General features: G+C 38.6%; 2 protein-coding genes across 8 annotated transcripts in view; one reads left to right on the top strand and one right to left on the bottom strand.

The window, feature by feature from the left end:
* Positions 1–21,942, top strand: part of tnr (tenascin R) — a 177,460-nt gene that overhangs the window by 147,646 nt on the left and 7,872 nt on the right. For all 6 annotated transcript variants that reach the window (XM_023335636.1, XM_023335634.1, XM_023335633.1 and 3 more), the window contains 4 exons: positions 4,521–4,651; positions 8,863–8,995; positions 10,204–10,355; positions 10,513–10,609. In XM_023335636.1, the coding sequence (XP_023191404.1) occupies positions 4,521–4,651; positions 8,863–8,995; positions 10,204–10,355; positions 10,513–10,609 (513 nt within the window). The remainder of the gene's footprint in view (positions 1–4,520; positions 4,652–8,862; positions 8,996–10,203; positions 10,356–10,512; positions 10,610–21,942) is intronic.
* On the bottom strand, positions 11,823–17,713 carry LOC111608951. 2 transcript variants are annotated; one of them, XR_002752924.1, is made up of 2 exons: positions 12,028–17,713; positions 11,823–11,949 (listed from the first exon to the last, which is right to left on the bottom strand). XR_002752924.1 is itself a non-coding variant. In XM_023335630.1 (2 exons), the coding sequence occupies exon 2, from the start codon at positions 16,844–16,846 to the stop codon at positions 12,305–12,307; it is 4,542 nt and encodes a 1,513-aa protein (XP_023191398.1). In that variant the 5' UTR covers positions 16,847–17,468; positions 17,547–17,713; the 3' UTR covers positions 11,823–12,304. The 2 variants fall into 2 exon arrangements, 1 of the variants encoding a protein (XP_023191398.1); XM_023335630.1 differs by having other exon boundaries at positions 11,823–17,468; positions 17,547–17,713.

Genomic DNA, 21,942 nt, shown 5'->3' with positions numbered 1-21,942 from the left:
TATGGCGATGAAGCAGCTATAATCCTTGCTTGGGGCAACTTCACACAGTCCTCCAGGATTTCTGTACACCAAGTGGTAAGAGCTGCTATAGTACATAACCACAATCTTACATTTTCAGGCAAAGGGTGCATTTCTGACTAGTTCCATGCTTGCTTTCAGCTTCACACAAAGTTTTTCTAGTTTTCAAACTGCTTGCAGCACTAATTGTTCATATTTTAACTTAGATTTTCTTTTCTTATCTAGATTCATGTCATTATTATATATCTAGATACTTTTTGCACACCTCTACTGATGTGCTTATTTGTAGTTGGTGGTGAAATAAAACCACGAGGAGAAGTCAATTTGTCCAATATACCTTGTAGTCTCCTTTAGTCTAAATTATGCACATGATGAAGATGCTATCCATGTAAAGCATCTTTAAAAATTATGTAGCTTTATGTTATTAAAGCTAAAGTTTAATCTATAATACTTTTATAACAAATTTATGTCAGATCATGATTTTTTGGTTAATGTCAAGTTGCCATAACGAAGACATTTTGAATAATGTCAGCTGTGTATTAAAAGTGTCATGATTAACCGATTGACACTTTATGACAACAGTCATGAATATTCATGAAGACTTACTCATGTTCATGACAGGTGTTATGTCATGTTTATGACGGTGTCATGACAGACTTATTCACAACCCGTCAAATAAAGTGTTACCCAACACTTTATACTGAAAAAAATGCCTTTCTTGAAATAATCAGCAAGATTCCAAGTGATAATGTAATTAGTGTAACATGTTTTCTCAGTCTCCAATCACTTGTAGATGGAGAGAAATTACTTACTGGGCTCAGTCAACCCAATCATTGTTGCTATATTTTTCCACGCTGCTGATATATTGGTTAGTTTTTGATTAGTTTTTTTAAAGTAGCCAGATTGCAAGAGTGCATATATTATGTTATCCATAGCAGGCATCCTCACTGTATTTTCATCACTTTAATTCATATTTTATTTTCTTACCTGCAGAAAGTAAATGAATATTGTATACATTGTGAATACATTGCCATTTACTTAGAAGAGGTCCCAGAGATGCCACTTAAAAATATATATCTTTGTCCATCTTATATCATTACAGCAATTTACTGCAAATAGAGCTTTCCCATCTGCTGCTTTATACTTGTGTTTTTTTTTTCATCCTCTAATGTTGTTGGCATATTTAATGAATCATCAGATGTAGCCAAACCCATTCATCTCAGTTTTATTGTTCAAATCTCATGCTTGAATAAGGGCGTCAGAGCTGACACCTGCTCACCTGCACTCTGCGAAAAGGTTTAATTGTGGGCAAATGAAAAGGAGGTGCCAGACTTAATTGGAAAATGAAGAGGAAGGAAGAATAAAGACTGTGTCCACATAATCCACACCATCTGCGTTAATCAACACAAGTGTTTGATGAGAATAACATAAGGGGTCTTTTCACTGTTGGCGAAAATAGACTAGAATTGTGGTTCTAAAAGCTGCAGTAGGGAGTTCTGAAAACACTGTAGACTAAGTATTAAATTTTGAACAAGCACACCTTGCATGTCCCTTCACCATCCTCACTGTTGTGCTACAGCCCTCCCTGAAAAGCTGCTCCTCCACATCCAAACCTGCAAAGAACTTGAAAAATAGTTTGTTTTCCTGTAATATTGTTTCTAAACCATGAGCACAGCAAAAAAACCACACTCTTGAGCTTGTACGCAGTGTGTGGGGGAAGGGCTTAAGCAGCATTTACTCAAGGATGATCGACAGACCTTACTCCTGGCTCTGATTGATTGTTTCTGAGTAGTGTATTTTAGCAAATGGCAGTAGGACCGAGGAGCCACAGGAACTGGATTATTTTTTTTTTCATTGATTGTCTGCCTCATATCCTACTGTCAGGACATAGTGATAGTTGTAATAAAAATACAATTTTATGACAGTTAACTACTGCAGCTTTAACCAGGCCTGGATAGGCTAGTTGGAAGAACCGATACATTTCCCAGTGGGTTGGCCTAATATTTGGGCTGCAAAGGTGTTTGAATGTGAACTGGAGGTGTGACTGAAACAGTATTTCTTTCTTTGTTTGTTTGTTTTGCTGGAGAAAAATGTTGGCCTGGGTAGGAAAATTTAATGAGGCAACATTATAAATAAGTTTACCAACAGAGGATTAAGTTATGACAAAGAAACAAACACAAAAGAGGGTAGAAAGAGAAAGATGGGGAAGATCTAAAGGCTAAAGGAGAAGAAAGCGTACTCTTACTCCAGTTCCTTAAAGATGTGATGTTGGAGAGGGAAAGATAGAACAAACTTTAATACAGTGTGCAGGTTGCTGCTTTATCTGTTCCCTATCACACTAAAACACCTTTTGTTTTCTCTTTCTCACTTAATCTTTACAAAGTTTTCACAGCTGCCTTTCACTACAGTTGAGAAAAGACGTTCCGCATCCATATAGAAGTTATCAGCGTTGGTCCATGCTGTTAATTACAGAGCTGTCACTGATCAAAGCAGTTGTGTGTACTCACTTCAGTACTTAATTCACCAAAAGGTGGTGCCTCAATGGTGTGGATTTCCTTTGTGTTTATACTCTTTAATGAGGTGTAAAGGTTTGATTTTGGGTCAGTCTTTAAACTAAAGTTTAATTCTCCTGTTTAGTGAATGAAGAAGACGAAAACAAAAATCAAAACCCAGAAGGTGTATTTAAGAAAGGGACAGCGATGTATATTATATCTTCATTATATTTTCACCTACGCATTTTATTTGTGTTGATGCCTCTTCCTCCTCAGACTGAGCTCTTTTGGGTGACTTACTGATGATGTGCCCTAGAGTCATGATGTAACTCCAGGAAACAGATTTTGTGTATAGAAGGTCATTTAATTTTTTTGTCATACAATAAAATGCAGTTACAGCTTGTCAATGCTTTCGGTGCTGTGCCGGTATATCTCACGTTGACTCAAAAAGGGTGATGCAAGGTGGAGAAATTGATGTGAACTTGCTTTTTTATGTGGTTTAAGTACCAACAAAGGCTCTGTAATCAGGTCTTGTTCCAGAGCGTATAGGGACAAAAAAATTATACACGAATAAAGTGACGTAACATTCAATAAAACTTCGGTGGGCGGGATGTGCTGTGGTGGCGCAGGGGTTAAGCACAACCCACATAAGGAGGCCTTGGTCCTCGACGTGGCTGTCGCAGGTTCGATTCCCGGCCTGGTGACCTTTGCCGCATGTCTTCCCCCTTCTCTCATTACCCACTTTCCTGTCAGTTAACTATCAAATAAAGGCCACTAGAGCCAATAAAAACCTTTAAAAAAAAAAAAAAAAAAAAAAAAAAAAACTTCGGTGGGCTTTCTTATTAACAGCTCGGATGCTTGTGAGGCTATGATTTGTCTCTGACAAAACAGAAAAGTGCCTTGCTGCTTTTTGTACAAGTTCCTGTGGGGTTTTAAGATTACTGGCATGGTGATTTTACTTCTCTTGAAGTTTCCCTGCAGTGTGGTTATTCATTTTGTCACCTTTTTTCTTCTTTTTCTGCTTTGAGAGTAAACATGACATGCTTTATTCATGAATATTTTTCTTTCATTACTACTATCATGACAAAGCAAAAAATAAATAAAAATATCTCATTATGAAATATTTCCATTGTCTGTGTTTGTAAGGTGTAATATACAGTTGAAATTAGGTATTCACATACAATTTATAAAAAAGACATAACCAGGTTTTTTTCCCTTTATTGTCTGACATCCAGCTAAACATGTTCTGTGTTATGTCCATTAGGATGGCTCAATTAATGTTTTATTTTTTTATTTCCGAAACTAATAGGTTAGAAAAAATTCTCATCATTTAGAAAATAATACTTTCTTCCTGTTTAGACATTTCAATATAATTAATGTACCTATATTAAGCCCATGATGTCATGGCCTTGCAAAGTTTGAAATGGTTAATTCACAATAGCTGAGTTTAATATCCACTTAATATACATATAGCCTTATGCTATATGTAAAAGCACTCCAACATGGAGGAGTGCTTTATCAAAAAAAAAAATAATACAGTGAGACCTTGTTTATGTGTCATAATTGAAATCTGACATAATTGGCTTCATTAACTGAATGTGACATAATGTTTTTAGTATTATTATTATTATTCAGAAACTATGGTTTGTAACCTTTTTGAGTGGACCATTAAACCAGTTTATTTTAATGCATAAGGTATTTATCTTTAAATTTTATCAGGGGGATTCGAATGTTCAGTAGCTCATTAACATGTTGACATTTTCTTCAACACGTTTTTGGTTTCAGCATTAAGTATTCAGCATTTTGCCCCTATAAAGAATAAAGAATCTGAAACGTAGGAACGTTAACCTTTTCACATAATCATTATAGCATTTCGGAACTGCACTTCTCAAGTGTTTGAAAAGTTGTACGCATATTTTTACTCCTATCTTTGCAAAAAAGTGCTAATATGACTTTTCTTTCATGAACTATTCCTCATGTAAAGTCATTTGTTTCCTCTGCGTTTGGCAGCCATGGATGCACCTGTGAACCTGACAGCCAGTGAAGTGAACCACCGCAGCGGTCTCATTTCCTGGCAGCCTCCAATCGCAGAAATAGACAACTACATGCTCACTTACAAAACTCCTGATGGCAGCCGGAAAGTAAGTTATATTCTATGGTTTCACTTTACCGTCTATATGTAGGTCACAGCCTAAAATGTTGTATGTCCATGATCATTAACATCTGAGGTCAAGATGGAGTGTTCAAGTTCAGCAGTTCTGTGCAGTCACCTGCAAGAATGTAGCTAGAATTTTTTTATTTTGAAGGAAAGTAGAAAGTAATTATTTGCCAATATTAAAGGACATCTAAAATAAAGACCCAATTGTTTAATGTATTCTGTTATTTTCTACACAGTTACATAGAATTGGGTAGGTTTGAAAATCCAAAGTGACTGTTTTTACAATTATACATTAGAGAATACACATTTTATCTTTCACTCAGGCTGTATATGAGCTGTTCATCAACACTGACAGATTGTTTCACACCAAAGGGAGCCACAGGATAAAGTTGCCTTTCGGATAGAAGTATCACCCTAATGTGCCTCAGTAGAAACATTGTTTATTTTGATTAAGGGTTTTGATGTGACTGAGTGATTGTAATGAAGCACATTAGTGAGAACTGTGTGCTTAAATCCACATGCAGAGACCTGCGTTAGTGATGAGCCACAACAAGTCTACTTGTTTCTGAGCACACATTAACACAGTGACCTTGTAAAGGTACCATTAGCCATGTGGCTGCTCATTGGGGATCACTAATACACAGAAAATGCAAAAGTAAACTTTCAAATGATTAATTTAAAATTCTGTTTTCAAAGCAAAAGATATTAGCATTTCCCAGTTGTTGTCTTTTCCTCTCTGCAGGGTCATGTTTGTATTGAAGTAGAAAAGCAAATGATGTATGCCTATTCCACACTTTTATATGCACATGAGTCTTAATTTAAAACATTTGAACTGCCTTTCCTTGTGCAAAAGACACTGTAACACTGCCTTCTGCTGCCAACTTAGTCCAGCTGCCCACTGTATTTCACTTTCAATTAAAACCAGACAAATACATACACCAAATAAAAAGACATACACACATTTTTTTTCTCAGTCTTAAGTTGAATCAGACTAAACGTCTCTTGTTTTAGGTTAATTCAAATTACCTAAATTATTTCTATTTCCTAAATGCCAGAAACAGACTTTTAAAGATTTTTATGTAGCTTTCTTTGAATTCATCAGTTTACATACATTTGGTCAGTATAAGAAACAATTGTTTTTTGAACTGTATGACTTGGGTCAAACTTTTTGGATTTCCTTCCACAAGCTTCTCACAGTACTTTGCTGGAGTTCTTTCCTCATAATGCCATGTATTATGAAATGTACGAGTTTCTCCTGCACCAAGACAGTCCCACAACATGATGCTGCCACCCCCATACTTCACATTTAAGATGATATCTTGTAAGCATCCCTGTTTGTAGCAATGGTCATTATGGCCATCAGATCAGAGGACATGTCTCCAAAAAAGAAGGTCTTTGTCCCTATATGCATTTGCAAACTCTAATCTAGCTGTCTTTATATTTCTTTTGTATGAATGGATCTGGAAAGAGGAACTGAAAGAGACAATAATCATTCATTATCCAAGCTTCTGACTTTGAAGATATTAAAAATAATTAATTTATATCTTGTCTCTCCTTTTTGTGGCATTTAGCAAATAGAGATAATTTTGGTAATTCTAACTGACCTAAAACAAGAGAAATTTGGTCTGATTTTACTTCAGCAGTGAGGAAAAATGTGTCTTTTTATTCAGACTATGTAAACATCTGGTTTCAACTGTATCTGAGATGGGTCCCGAGGGTAACAGGCTCATGAGGGATGAGGGAAACTTCGACATTCATCTCCCCAGCGACTCTCTCCAGGTCATTGTGGAGGATTTAAAAGAATTCCCAGGCTAACAGAAATATATAGTCTCTACAGTCTCTCCTTGAGGGCTTAAGGGCTTGGCAGTAGTATTCATACTACTTCTAGCTCTGGACTCCACAGAGATTTGAAGTTTTCATCCTAGCTTCTAATGAGGGCATAAAACAGAAGATTATTTACACTCTTTTCATGCTCAAATACAAATTAACCAAACTATTTGCACATTCCTTTGATGGACTACAGTTATTTAAATAACTGCACAGTATTTATGTTGACATTTGGGCCTTTTATTTTATATCTTATATTTTGGGGAGTCTACTTGCTTTGCATGTCACTTTGCTGCTGTAGCACCAAAATTTCCCTATTGTGGAATTTCTATTCTACTCTCCGTCTGCTCAGAAGAAACATGACAACAACAAAGAAGTAAAATGATTTCTTATTTCAGTTTTTGTAACCTTGTTGTTCCTGAGGGTCAAATTGTTCACAATGGGAATAAAAAAAGGAAATCTCTTCATAATTCATTTAAACAAGCATTAATGTTGTTGTTCTTCTTCTGCTAATGATCTGACACTTAATTTCTTGTATCTGTTGCGTGTTTCGGACCATTCTCTGACTGAGTTATTGTACTTATGCACATGTATGCCCATGGTGGTACTCCCAAAAAAATATATTACCAGTATTGGTGCCAGTATTCAGGCATGAAATGAATATGTAAAAACTATTTGTCAATATTGTATTTTTGTATAATTGTATAAATCAAATTAAATGTTTTAGATGCTACTCTATGCTTTACAGTGAAACAACATACTACTGCAATAACTTGAATTTTCAAAGTCTTGTTACAGATCTATATCAGGGGATAAAATAAAGATAGAGGGGTGTATGTGGTTTCATTAGGGTCAGTGTGGATTCTCTCTGCTTTGCTGTCATGTAAGCCTGAGTTCACAGAGTCCATAGATTTACTTTCTCTGTGAGGAGAAATAAAAAGGTCTTCTATTTTCTTAAAACCCCTTTACTTTCTGTTTATGCCCACTATTTATTGTGGTTTAGTATTTGTCAGAAATCATCAACCCACAAACAAAGAAATAATTAAATAAATAAATAATTAATATGGAATATATGGAAATATGGAATATGGAAAATCCACCATGTATGAAATTCTATTTAATTTTATAATTTTTTCAAAACTTGTATTGCCGAATAAGTTCCTCGTCTCCAGTTCCATGCATCGTACTGCTTATCTACAGAGCAGTGCTCATAGTAACATCTGCATGTCGAGGTGTTTCTCTTTCTTATTCCTCTCTTATTGCCTGCGTCTGAGTGTGAGTCTATGCCTTTAGCAGTTATCTGCATAAAGGCAGTGTTGGTCAGCCGCTGTGCATGAAGCTTCTCCATCGCTGAGACAATGGGCATTTATGATTTACACAAATTAAAAGCGAGATTAATTTCTTATCTGTCATTTACCAATTAAGTTTCACTTGTCCAGTTATAGGGTTAGTCGGGGACATGCATGCCTGGAATGACAAAACATCTCAGACAAGGGCAAATACACACCTGGCAAAGATCTGACCACTTAAATGCGCGTACACAATCGATATGTAAGGAAAGGGTAGAGAGGTACGCATTAGCCTTGATAAGACAGGGCTCTTCGATTGCAATAAAAATACTGACCCTGAAAACCCTCCGACGGGTAAATGTCACCTCCTCTGAGACAGAGAGACACTATTTACCGGCTGTTTCAATGCATAATTCACATGGACACATCGCCTTGGAACATGTGATCCGTTTTTTCAATCCAGCTAAATATTTTATTCTTTTTTTATATATATTTAATGTGTATCCAGGCTACACTGTAGCAAAATCAAAAACACTAATGCTTTCATAAACCAGTGTTGATTATTTTTAAGGGCCTGACTTTATTTGTGTTACAGAAAGTACTGCTTTTCAACATTTAAACTTCCCATTCTGTGAAAAACAAAGGAGTATGACAGCTGTAGTTCTCTGACTGTTCCTATAAAAATAGAAAGATCTGAATCTGATTTCTTGCCGTTCTTCTGTTTGACAGTCTAAAGTAAATGACATCCATTCTTTGCCATCTGTTTTCTTTTTGAAATTTATTTATTTCCCTCCACACATTTTTGTCCACTAAGTGAGACCAGTAGTCTTTACTCTAACACAAACTAATTAACCAGATTTTTTTCCATTTTTTTTCTGACACACTTCTAAAATTAATTTTCTGTAAATATACAAAGAAGTCATTAGGAGTTTTCAGTACAAGAATAGCTTAAAGGTCTTTCCAAACTTTCCAACTGGTTACACCTATGGTTAAGAGTTTTGCAAAAAATAACATTTTACCAAGCGATGCTTTCCTCCCACAGTAAATGTTAATGAATGTGGTTCTGTGTGCGCACTAGGAGCTGATTCTTGATGCAGAGGACACATGGATTCGACTGGAGGGATTGGCGGAGAGCGCAGAGTACACGGTTAAGCTCCAGGCTGCTAGAGGGCTTGATACCAGTGCTGTGGTTTCCACCACCTTTACTACAGGTACAGGATTTGCAGCCGTGTGTTTTCTTTGTTTGGACTTGTGTTATGGAAGGATTCCTTAGCCCCAGAGGTTTTTCACTGAATGTGGTATTAGAGTTAACAGAACAGAGGTACGTGATAATCTGTCCTTAAAGGCAGAAACTATTTTTATTTCCCGGTTCTTGCCTTACAGAGAGCCTGCTGCACCTATGGGCTGTCTGTAAGAAATAACACAGAATAATGTGAGAGACAGAATATCAATTTCCAATTGTGACAATCCCCTCCAGCCAACTGGGTATCTCTTTTTTTGCTTTTGATCGCCATTCAATAAACTCTAAACATACAAATGTGTTGTGCAAATAGATATGTTAAATCAATATTCAGCATGTTTCAAATCTATAATTTTATATATATATATATATATATATATATATATATATATATATATATATATATATATATGCTGGCCCATTCAGCCAAAGAGGAAATATGTTGACACTGCAAAGTATTAATTTATTGCAATTTATATATATTTTTTGCAATAGTCAGCAACATTTAAAAAGCATAATGTCACAAATTAATCACCAAATTTGGAAAAACCTATTTGTAAAGCCCATGAATGTTGCTCCAAAGTGTTATGAAGTTTTAGTTTGTCTTTAATTTTAATTTCACTTAATACATTATATTAAATAACATACATATATAGTAATGATACTGATAGATGTCTACCTTCAGTAGAACACAAGACTAGATTTTAATCATAGTTTTAGGAAACCCAAATAGAGAAACTGTATAACAAATCACAAACTTTTACTTGTATTTTAGATTTTGAACTAGAGATAGTGTAATGAAGTTCACATTCAGTATCAGATTGTGTCATATTTCATATTACTGCACACTGTTAATGCAAGAACAACTTTACTTCTTAGTTAAAAATAAGAATTTCAAATACAAATACTACATGGGATCAATCTTAAACTACACACCTCAATCATCATATAAATAGTTTTCACTAATTTTGAAAAAACAAAATAACATATTAACAACAATATTTTCATATCCCTCTGGTAGCACCTACAACATAGTATCTGATGGAACATAAATAGGGGAGGAAATGAAATATCTTGAACTATTCAACATAATTCACCTACTCCTAATGCATGTTTTTTTTTGACTGAAAAAAGCAGAAGTTAATTAAATTCTGTCATCATCTCCGTATTTCTCTCCAGGGAGCCGTCTGTTTTCAACACCTCAGAACTGTGCCCAACACCTGCTGAACGGGGAGACTGTGAGTGGCGTCTACACCATTTACATCAACAGAGATCCGAGCCAAGGGGTGCAGGTGTACTGTGACATGACCACGGATGAAGGAGGCTGGATTGTAAGTCACTGTGAAGACAGCACTGTTTAGCACGTTGGCTGAATTAAGAAAATGCAATAAACCAGTAGATCAATGATAGAAAACCTTGTTTTTACTGTTATAGAGCCTCTCAGTCGATTTATTTTAAACCCCTCTTCTTTGTCATTTTGATTTCCAGGTGTTTCAGCGTCGTCAAAATGGTCTGACTGACTTTTCCAGGAAGTGGAGTGACTATCGAGTTGGATTTGGAAACCTTGAGGATGAGTTTTGGCTTGGTAAGTCTCCCACTTTGAGTGAATGAACATAGAAAAGAAACGGTAAAAAACAGTTTTTTCCCTCTACGAACCCTGTTTGATTTTAAGAGCTAAACAGAGAAGAACAATGTCTACTTTTGATGTGTCTATCAAAAACACCTTGACACTTTTGAACTACAATTCAAGGTGGCTGCATTTTTTATGTCACTGTCTCCACCTTGCCAATATATTTCAGCTCCATTTTACACAGAATATTGATCCACAGCCTGCCACCTATTTTGTTCAATCTTCCTTCCACTTTTCTGAATGCTGCATTTCTGTCTCTAGCATCACACCAGATCACTGACTTTGGATGATTTAGTTCATGCAATCAATAGAGGCTCATTGTTTCTACTTGGTTTCAATTGATACATTGATTTTACAAGGCAGAGAAATATCTTCAGCATTCTGTTCAGATGTTAAGGCCTTTACGGCTTTTTATTATTATATTTGTATGATGGATAGTCATATCGTTGGACTGTTTTTGTATTCTTCTTATTTTTTTTTCCTCATCTCATCTTTTGGCACTTGACTTTATAAAGTCTGTTTGATGCATTACTGAATTCTCCGAGAGCTCATCTCCCGCTGAAATTACTTGGTAATTGTTGCGCTGTTCTGATCTAAAGACAAAAACAACTCAACATTCCCATTCCTTTGATGGACAGCTGAATCATTTTCGCTTGCCTCTAAATCTCATTATGAAACTATAATTGTATTCATTGCAAAATGTGCAAATGAGTCATGAGCTCAACAGGTCACCTTTTGTGTTATTGTTTGAGTACAGATGGTTTATAAAAATAATGCATGAATATTTTATCGCATGAATCAGAGCCTCAAAAGAGATCTTTTGTTCAGAATTGTTTTAAGGAAATCTGACACATTATTGATATGATGAGGGGTGGAAAGTGGGGAATTAGGCCTTTTACCCATTTTTATTTACAGTTTCAGTCAAAGGCTTACAGAACTATTCATTGTTGCAACATTGAATGCTTATGCAAATATTGTCATATGCATATAAACAGACAGACACTTATCCAAATGTCCTTTTTCAAAGTAGATATTGATCATATTTTAGTTGCCATCAGTAAGCTTCTAGCAAAATTCTACACTACTGAAATGTTCAAATCAACATCTATGTGGCCAAAACTACACTCTTGTTACGACCCGGCTCGTGAGCCGCGACAAAAAGCCAGAGAGGCACGGCCCTCAATAAAAGAGTACAGTCTTTATTGTACAATCCAAGCAAATAAACAGGACCAGCATCGACAAGCGGGTGCCCCTCCCCCCCCGTGTGGTCGGTGTCATTGCTCCACGGATAAGCCCTGCGAAAAGAAAAGAAAGGTCAAACAAACCATCCCAAACCAGAACCGGGTGGGCAGGCAGCTGGGGGGAAAAGCCACCTCTGTAGAATCAAGCTGGGTGGAGAAGCCGGCTCAGCCCCAAGCCAGATTCAGCTCCTGTCCTCTCTCCCCCACGCGCTGAAGCAGGCTGCTTATATCCCGAGGACGCGCTGGGCCTGGCGAATCCTGGTCCCGCCCCTTCTGCTCCGCCTCAGGACAAAACACAATAACTGACGGACGTCACACCCCCACCCACAAAACATGGGTTCCCACAAGGGAATCCCAAAAAAAAAAAATAAATAAATAAAAATCATCCAGATCTAAGATGCATTGTCGTTTACAATACAGGGGCACGAGAAAGCGCATCAGCAACTACATTATCTCGTCCTTTTATGTACCGTATATCCAAAGAAAAAGACTGTAAAAAGAGCAACCAACGAACCAAACGTTGATTAGGACATTTTAACGTCGTCAAAAATGTAAGCGGATTATGATCCGTATATACAACAATAGGAGCACCACCCCCCAAGTAAACAAAGTGCTGCAAAGCCAGGATTAAAGCAAGTGTCTCCTTTTCGATCACAGAGTAATTTAATTGATGTTTGTTAAATTTTTTTGAAAAATAACTGACAGGCTTGCAATTTCCCTGGTCATCTATTTGTGTCAAAACTGCACCTGCACCCACATAACTGGCATCCACATGGAGCTGAAAAGGAACACTCAAGCGTGGGGCAGCCAAAACCGGAGCACAACAGAGAAGCTGCTTTACCTGCTCAAACGCATGCTGACAAGAAGGAGACCAGTCAAACTTGGCATCCTTAGAAAGCAAGTTGGTTAATGGGGCTACTACCGAAGAAAAGTTTTTACAGAAACAACGATAATAACTGACCAGACCAAGAAAACGCATGAGATCCTTTTTTGTAACAGGAACAGGAAAGTTCAGTACTGCTTGCACCTTGGCTGCGACTGGGCGCACTTGACCCTGCCCAACTACATGGCCGAGGTATGTCACGGTTGCTTTCGCAAACTCACACTTAGCAAGATTAATTGTAAGTCCTGCCACCGACAAGCGAGTAAACAAGTCGTGAATGCGCTCCATGTGTTGTTCCCAAGTATCAGAATAAATCACTACGTCATCTAAATACACCGCGCAACCTGGCATATCTCCCACCACATAATTCATTAATCGTTGAAAAGTAGCGGGTGCATTCCGAAGTCCAAACGGCATAACTGTGTATGAATACAACCCAGAAGGAGTAACAAACGCAGCTAACTCCTGCGCACGTTTTGTCAGAGGAACTTGCCAGTACCCTTTAAGCAAGTCAAACCTGCTAACGAATTTAGCCGAACCAACTTGATCCACACAATCATCCATTCTAGGAAGTGGAAATGAATCGGGCTTTGTGACAGCATTTAATTTTCTATAGTCTGAACAAAAACGGAATGTATTATCCGGTTTAGGAACCAAAATGCAGGGAGATGCCCAACTAGACGAAGATGGCTCCGCTATCCCATTATCCAACATATATTTCACTTCTGCATCAAGACATTTTCGTTTCTCCATGTTTACCCGATAAAAATGTTGTTTTATGGGACTCACCTGACCCACATCAATATCATGTTCCAACCAAGTTGTACGCCCAGGAGTATCAGAAAACAAACCCGGGAAGCTATAAATCAGCTCACTCAACTGTTTTGAATGATGTTCAGAAAGATGTGATAATAACACATCCAATTTCTGCAGCGACTCCGAGTTGGAAAGACGCCCGTGCGTCATGGCGCTGTCCAAGGTACCAGTCTCCTCGTTAGAACAAGTGGCCATACAAACCTCATTAACCGCACAAACAGGGTGTATGTCCTCGGGAGATTTTTTTACCTGATCTCGCGCATAGTATGGTTTTAGCAAATTCACGTGGCACAACTGCGTGGTTTTTCTGCGCTCAGGCGTTGCAATGAGGTAGTTCTGATCAGAGAGCCGCTTTAACACTGTATACGGGCCGGAAAACTTCGCTTGAAAAGGAGATGAAATAATGGGACACAGTGCCAAAACCTGATCCCCGGGCAAAAACGAGCGTTCCACTGCTCGACGATCAAACAAAGATTTCATTTTATGTTGGCTAACAGACAATTTTTCCTTAGCCAAATTCCGCGCTGCATACAGTCTATGCCTAAAGCCGTTCACATAGTCAATGAGATTTTGGGGTGGTTCTGGTTCTTTCCACTCCGCTGCCACAGCTGCTAGGGGACCCTTAACGGTGTGTCCAAACACCAACTCATTTGGGCTAAAGCCTATGCTCTCCTGAGTAACCTCCCGAGCAGCCAACATCAACCATGGCAACCCATCCTCCCAATCCTTCCCCAGTTCTATACAATAAGCACGGAGCAATGACTTTAAAGTTTGATGAAAACGCTCCAACGCTCCTTGACTTTCTGCATGGTAAGCCGTAGATCTGTTGTGTTTAACACGAAGCTGTTTTAGCACCTGACCAAAAAGACGTGAAGAGAAATTTGTACCTTGATCCGACTGAATAGTCTGTGGAATGCCAAATACGGAGATGAACTGAGAAAGAGCACGCACCACAGATTTTGCTGTTATCGTGCGTAACGGGTAAGCCGCCGGATATCGAGTACTTTGGCACATAACAGTTAACAAATAGCAAGCCCCAGATCGCGACCTTGGCAAGGGACCCACACAATCAATGATTAGGTGCTCAAACGGTTCTGTTGCAACAGGGATGGGTAATAAAGGAGTGGGTTTCAAAGGTTGGTTAGGCTTTGCAGTTAGCTGACAGACATGACATGTCCTAACATAGGAGGAAATATCCCTCTTCAAACGAGGCCAAAAAAAATGTCTAAGGACTCGGTCATATGTTTTTTTTACACCAGCATGTCCAGAATCATCATGTGCTACTTTCAACAGTGCCTCACGATATTTAGAGGGAACTACCACTTGAAACACCGCATGTTCCACAGAACCAAAATATGGCACCCATCTTCTCATTAGTACAGAGTTTCGAAGAAAATACGCACCTTCGTGGTCTGACACAGCCCCCTCTGGACGAACCTGTTGAAATAATTCTTTTAATGAGGAATCTGCACGTTGGTCAGTTATCAAATCAGTACTAGTGACAGGAAATGGAAAATCAGCAAGAGGCAAAAAGGACTTGTAATCTTTATTTTCCTCTTGCGCGTCCTTGTCACCGTTCACTTGAGAGCGCGACATAGCTCGAGTCACAGCACAAGCAGTGAAAACGTTCGACAATTCACGCTCATTCTCCTCTTGTCGATCCAAGTTTTGAGACTCCGGCTCACTGCCGACTGAGGGTGTGGGTGATTCATCTGTCCACATGCTGGAACCCGCTAGATCATTACCCAAAATGACCGAGACCCCGTCAATAGGTAACGCAGGTCGCACCGCCAACAAAGCCTCTCCACAAAAAAGCTGGCACTCCAAAAACACCCTGTGGAGAGGAACCAACAAAATATTCAAACCCATATCCCTCACCGGAATACAGTTGTCCGTCTCTGCGTGCTCAGGGAGAGGCAATACATCCGCCTGAATAAAAGAATTAAACGCACCAGTGTCTCTAAGTACTTTCACAGGTATTTTCTTTTCACCTTTTTCCAATGATACATAACCATCTCTTATAAATGGTAAATATGATTCCACAGACTCCACGAGCGGCGATTCCTTTCGTTTCTCAACACCTGTAAACACAGGTGCCGCTAAACCCGCCCCCTCTGGTCTAGACTGAAATGTTGGAGTTCTAGACTTAAATAGATGGCAATCTGCCTTCCAATGACCACGCTTATGGCAGTAGTTACAACGATCATTACTGTCAAAAGAACCAGGAGGTTTAACTTCCACCTTACGCAAACCAGCAGGACGGCGAGAACTATCGCTTCGCCCAATGTCCCCCCTGAAACCACTTACTGCCGGAAACTGGGATTTATGGGTCAAAACGTAATCATCCGCGAGCGCCGCGGCTGCAGCTGCCGTCTGAGCTTTCTGTTCACAAATATAAGTAGCAACCACCTCAGGAACTGAGTTTTTAAGTTGTTCCAAAACAACAAGTTCACCTAGCTGCTCAAAGGTTTTAACTTCTGCTGCCGCGCACCACCGCATAAAATGCATTTTAATATCTCTGGCAAATTCCAGGTAACTCTGCTCAGAGTTTTTTCTGCAACTCCGAAACCTCTGCCTATATGCCTCAGGCACCAACTCATAAGTTTTTAAAACAGCAGCTTTCACCTTAGCATAGTCATGGCAATCAGAGTCCGACAACGCAGAAAAAACTTCTTGAGCCCGCCCCACAAGCACACACTGCAACAACAGCACACGTGCAGAATCAGACCAGCTGCGCGCCTCAGCCACACGCTCACAAATGACGAAAAAAGAATCTGGATCAAGTTCATTAAATTTAGGCAATAAACGTAAATTCCCAATGACATCAAACTCCATATCAACCGCCTCAGAAGCGACGGAAGAAGAACGAGAGACTCCAGACGCAACACTCTGTTTAGCCAAATCTAACCGTGTCCGTTCGATCTCCAACCTAGTGTGCTCTGCTTCCAGTTGTACTTTCATTTTGAACTTATCGTGTTCAAACTGTAACAACAGCAATTCCCTATGCTGCTCAAATGTTAAACCAGGAGGTAAAACAGTAGGTTTAGCTGTAATCTCACCAACTGAGCTGTGCAAAATGTCCTTCTCAACTAAATTTGCGACCAAAATGGACTTCACATTCTCTTTAGACCGTCGGCCATCAATTTCCACACCGTAATGTTTTCCAATCTCGAATAATTGCTCTTTTGAGCAACCTTCCAAAAACTCCTCCGAGGGAGAATCAAAAAATTCAGAGAGAGAAGTCATGATCATTTATAACGAAACGCAAACAGTAACCAGGGAAAAGTGCCCAGTCGTGTACCCAAAAGGCAGACTGAGAAACCCCACTATTCTTGCCTATATACAAAAACTTACCCAACAGCTGATCCCTAGTCTTCACGCTTTTCGGCGGCGGGTTGTTACGCACCTTAAACCAGCGGGCCAGAAAGGAAATCTATACAGATTCCCTGCCTAGAATCCCACGGACGTGCTCCCGAGATAACTGTAAACAGTTAACACTAACCACCTAGAAGCGACACTACAAAGACAACGACCAGATGAAGCCCAAAGGAGCCACACCTCTATCGCCTATCAAGGGACCAAAGCTGCAAACAGGTGTACACGATGAACACTCACCCACTGATTACAGAGAGAAAAAAAAACAAAAAAAAAAAAAAAACGAAACGCCACACACGCAACCAGGTTCAACTAACGACGAGCCCCCATTTTGTTACGACCCGGCTCGTGAGCCGCGACAAAAAGCCAGAGAGGCACGGCCCTCAATAAAAGAGTACAGTCTTTATTGTACAATCCAAGCAAATAAACAGGACCAGCATCGACAAGCGGGTGCCCCTCCCCCCCCGTGTGGTCGGTGTCATTGCTCCACGGATAAGCCCTGCGAAAAGAAAAGAAAGGTCAAACAAACCATCCCAAACCAGAACCGGGTGGGCAGGCAGCTGGGGGGAAAAGCCACCTCTGTAGAATCAAGCTGGGTGGAGAAGCCGGCTCAGCCCCAAGCCAGATTCAGCTCCTGTCCTCTCTCCCCCACGCGCTGAAGCAGGCTGCTTATATCCCGAGGACGCGCTGGGCCTGGCGAATCCTGGTCCCGCCCCTTCTGCTCCGCCTCAGGACAAAACACAATAACTGACGGACGTCACACTCTGCTGACTAGTATAATTGAAGATGTATGATTTTTTAATATATATTTGTTATTTAGCTGGTTAGTAATTTTAGCTCATTTTGTAAGTTTTAATACTAGTGAACAAGAAATCAAAATAGAGTGATGAGCGTCAAATATTGGCGACTAAAGAAATAAAGGAACTGTCTAAAACAGCTATAGATGTATAAGGCGGTTCTTGTCCATCATATATTTATGACAATTTCTTACTTGCATTGTACATTCCTACACCAAAAGCAAGATTCTTACTTTTCAGGAGGCACACTATTAAGTCAGACTCTTGGTAAGAAAATAGATGAGAACTTAAAAGGACAGTTTTAGATCTAACACATCATGAACTGGAACTGACGGCATAATATGTTATTTTTTCTTTTATCAGATATTTTTAAATCTGTAGTCTGACTTGTCATTAAGCTGAACTGAAGCTTCTTATGTTGGTTCTGCGCCACCACAGGGAAAGTGTTCAAAGATAAATGTTAAAAGCATACTGTCATAAATTCATTCTTTATCTATAGCTTTTGTATTTTAGCTAAAACAAAAGGGAGATATCTTCTGCTAAAGCAAAGGCTCAGATAGAGAGAGAAATCCAGATTCTTTACCTTCTCTGAGATAGTAAGTCACAGATGTGTCTGAGCTTTTCGACAAGACCACCTGAGGGGCATTACGCTGAAGCATACTAACATGGATTTACTGTATGTTTAATGGTTGTGCCTCTAGATTACAATCCAAAGAGCCCTGAAAAAAATCTATCTAGTTCAGTGAGTACAAAATTTTATCTGACCTGTTTCCTCTGCAGTGGAGTCGCTCATACTGAGTCCTTTCACCTCCTCTGAACATGCACCACAAAAAGCTGTCTTTGTCTCCTTTCTTTATTTTGTTGTTGCCTTCCAGGCTGCACTCTATACCCTTACTGTTTTTTGAGTTGTTTTTTTTATATTTGGTCTCTAATTGTGTCCTTTCAGTGCATACAAGCTGCTTAATGTAACCTCTGGGTGTGGAGGATCAAGAATTTTTCTGTAATGCCAGACGTTAGTCAACATCCCAGCTTGGAGCTCAGCAGACTCTGTTTGGCACAAAACATTTAGAAAGAAAAGATGAAGTAGTCATGTTAGCCTAATGATCTGCTAGTTAGAATAGTTGAGCCTTGGAGACCTTGATGTATTTTGACGGCGGTAACAGATCCATGGTTACTGCGAAAAATGACACAGGGTGAAGTTTCTAAGATCTCAACTTTTAGGACTCATTGGTTAATAATAGACTTTACATTATTTGGACTAAGTCTTACAGATAAAAGCATTATCATTGCTGAAGTTTTATCTCAGTGACATAACCCATACTTGAATGATCCACACAAACTAAATGCCAAGGAATTCTGCTCTCATAAGAGCTGCCAGATTTTCTGGTATTAAGTAAATACATTTCACTAGATTGGGACCACCTGTCTGCTAATTCCACTGTAATCATAGGGGATACAACAGATTTAATTTTGCCACTGAATGCTTCTATGAATGCATTAATTTCTAGTTTATGATCATAATAATGTCTGCCTTGTTTCAGCCTCTCTTCTTAACAATGCCTTGGTGTGAAACTCATGTGAAACTTGTCTCGGATTTGTTACTCGAGTTAATAAAAACTTGTCACTTTGAGTTTTATAAAACCATATTCAAATCACATTTGCCAAAGATTAAAATTGTGAATGTTTATTCTTACATTGAAAACACCAAAACTTCATGCCAATGCAATTGAGTATGGCAACATCACTGAGAAGTCTACAACTCTCCATGCTGGTCACCCCACACCTTGCCAAAAAAAGATTCAAAAATAATCAAACGGAAACAGAGCCGCCAACTTAGAGAAGGCAATATGTTATTGAATTACAGAGGGGTGTCTCAGAAAAAGAAAATCCTGTGATAATTCATATTTACAAATTGTATTTAATGAAATATGAACTCAGTGAAGCCAAGTTGAGCACAATATGCCAAATGAAGTGGTCCAAGACAAATATAGTTTTTAAAAAAAATATATATATACAGTGACATACTGTAGGTGGTTAGTTAAATTATGTATTTAACTTTTAAAGCATACCAAATATTGTATTATATTTTTCCTTTCAGTAGTTACCATTTAAGAAGTGACCTCAGAACTTTTTATTGTTATTAATGTATATCTAGTGACATCTTGCCCATGGTCATTGTAGTTCCACTGTGTGCAGGCGTCAATAAATTAGATCACAGTTATAGCCTTGGGGAGCCATTGCAGCAAACATTCAGCTAATCACCACCTCTGCACTCAGAATAGCAATTTACTGCACAATAGGAACCATAAACACAGATATTAAATCCACTCAAACTGAAAAGACGAGCCACTCGACTGGCCAGCGGTAAAGAGTTTGATAATTATCTGCTGTAGTTTGAGGATGATCATTTTTAACTGTGCTCTTTATTTGCACCATGCTCGCTGACCTCTGCTGAACGCAGTTTTAGTTTGATGATGTAATAAAAGAGACATTTGGGTGGCTGGGAGCAATCTGTAATCATTATCCCATCCTTTTGCCTTTTAATTCTCCCCTTATTGTTTCTACATAAGTGTGGGAGTGAGGCCGGTAATAAAATGGAAGATAATAGCACAGGGGCTCAATCGTGTGTCAAAATGCATTTTCGGTCACTCCACTCAAGAAGGAAGCATTAAAAAAATGTAGAAATGATGGGTGGTGCATTAATTGCTGATAACACAACTATGTTATACAACAGAAATTAAAAGCGACTCACTGTTAAGCTCAGTTTTATTACCACAATTGCTTTTTCCCGTCGCCCTAAGTGCCCCTGGGTTGTAACATCGATTGTATCTCTCTTCCATTGACATACTGTATTACAGCAGACTTAGTTTTCCTGCTGCACTACTTCTTATCAGTAAAGGCTAGCGATTCAATTCCTGTCAAATCTTTTCTCAGGTTGGTTCATCTAAAGTGCACATGTGATGCATCTGCTAGAGGTTAAGCAGAGAGGGACGCTCTTTTTCCAAATGGGCGCTTGTTGTAATCTGATATCAAAAGCAGCTCCAATCGCTCAGGTTGGTGTGGGGCCTTATCGCATGTTGGGGTTCAAACAAGCTTTGTATCTGTTGCCTCTGAGATAGCAAGCAAAGACACAGATCTCAGTGAGTTGCAAGATGTGGTATTTGGAGGAGGGCAGGTGGCAACAGCGTCCACCACTCTGCAGTGTCAGTCATACACGGCAGCTGACAGAGACATTTGACAGATGCACTTATCGGGATACAACCTATCACCCTCATAAACTGGTGGCGAAAAGACTGACATTGAGCTGCATCTTAGAGCACAAAGTCTGTGAATGTTTTGGCTGTTTACAGTCAGAAAAACTCTCAACTTTAAGCTGCCTGTAGTCTCTCAACAATTTGCACATTTGTTAAATAATAATACAGATATACAAGAAATCGCTCTTAATGTTTCTTATTTACTCAAACACATTTATTTTCATTGGCTGCCTTTAATTTAACTTTGAGAAATATTACATTTGATGATGAGGCATTTCAAAACATCAGAATACGATGGAGTATTAAGGCCAGGCTAAGAAGTAATTTATTATGAAGAGAATATCTTCATAATATTACGAGAATAAAGATGCATACAATGTTCCCCATTTCAAAATTTATTTTTTGATTATTTTCATGTAGGAGTTCCTATAAAATTACAACTTCACTCTCATGACTTTATTCTGGTAATATATTTTTTTATCATATTATTTTGACTTTTTTGTCTGATGACCTTATTCTCATAGTTTTATTGTCATATAACTTTATTCTCATAAAATTATGACTTTATTTCCTTTATAAGGGCCCTAATACTCCATTATATTGGAATAAATATTGAAATGTTCATTTGTTTCAGTAATTCAACTCAGAAATGGAAACTCTAGATCATTATACCGATTAGTTACACCCAGAATGATATATTTGCATTTCTGTTATCTTAACAGTCTTAAAACACCGAAAATTAGAATATTACAGCGTAGGTGGATACAAAGTCCTGCTCGAACATGATCAGCATATCCAAAAAATTTGTCAGCATATAAGAATAAAGTTCTCTAAAGTTTCCTGGAAAGCATTCACACAGACGTTGGACTTGATATAAAACACAGTGTATCCTCACTATTAGATGACATAGCTCAACAAGCCA

Source organism: Xiphophorus maculatus, chromosome 6 (assembly GCF_002775205.1).
Source record: "Xiphophorus maculatus strain JP 163 A chromosome 6, X_maculatus-5.0-male, whole genome shotgun sequence".
NCBI classification, from domain to species: Eukaryota; Metazoa; Chordata; class Actinopteri; order Cyprinodontiformes; family Poeciliidae; genus Xiphophorus; species Xiphophorus maculatus.
Note: the sequence above shows the minus strand (reverse complement) of the source record. Positions and strands in the feature narration are given on the sequence as shown.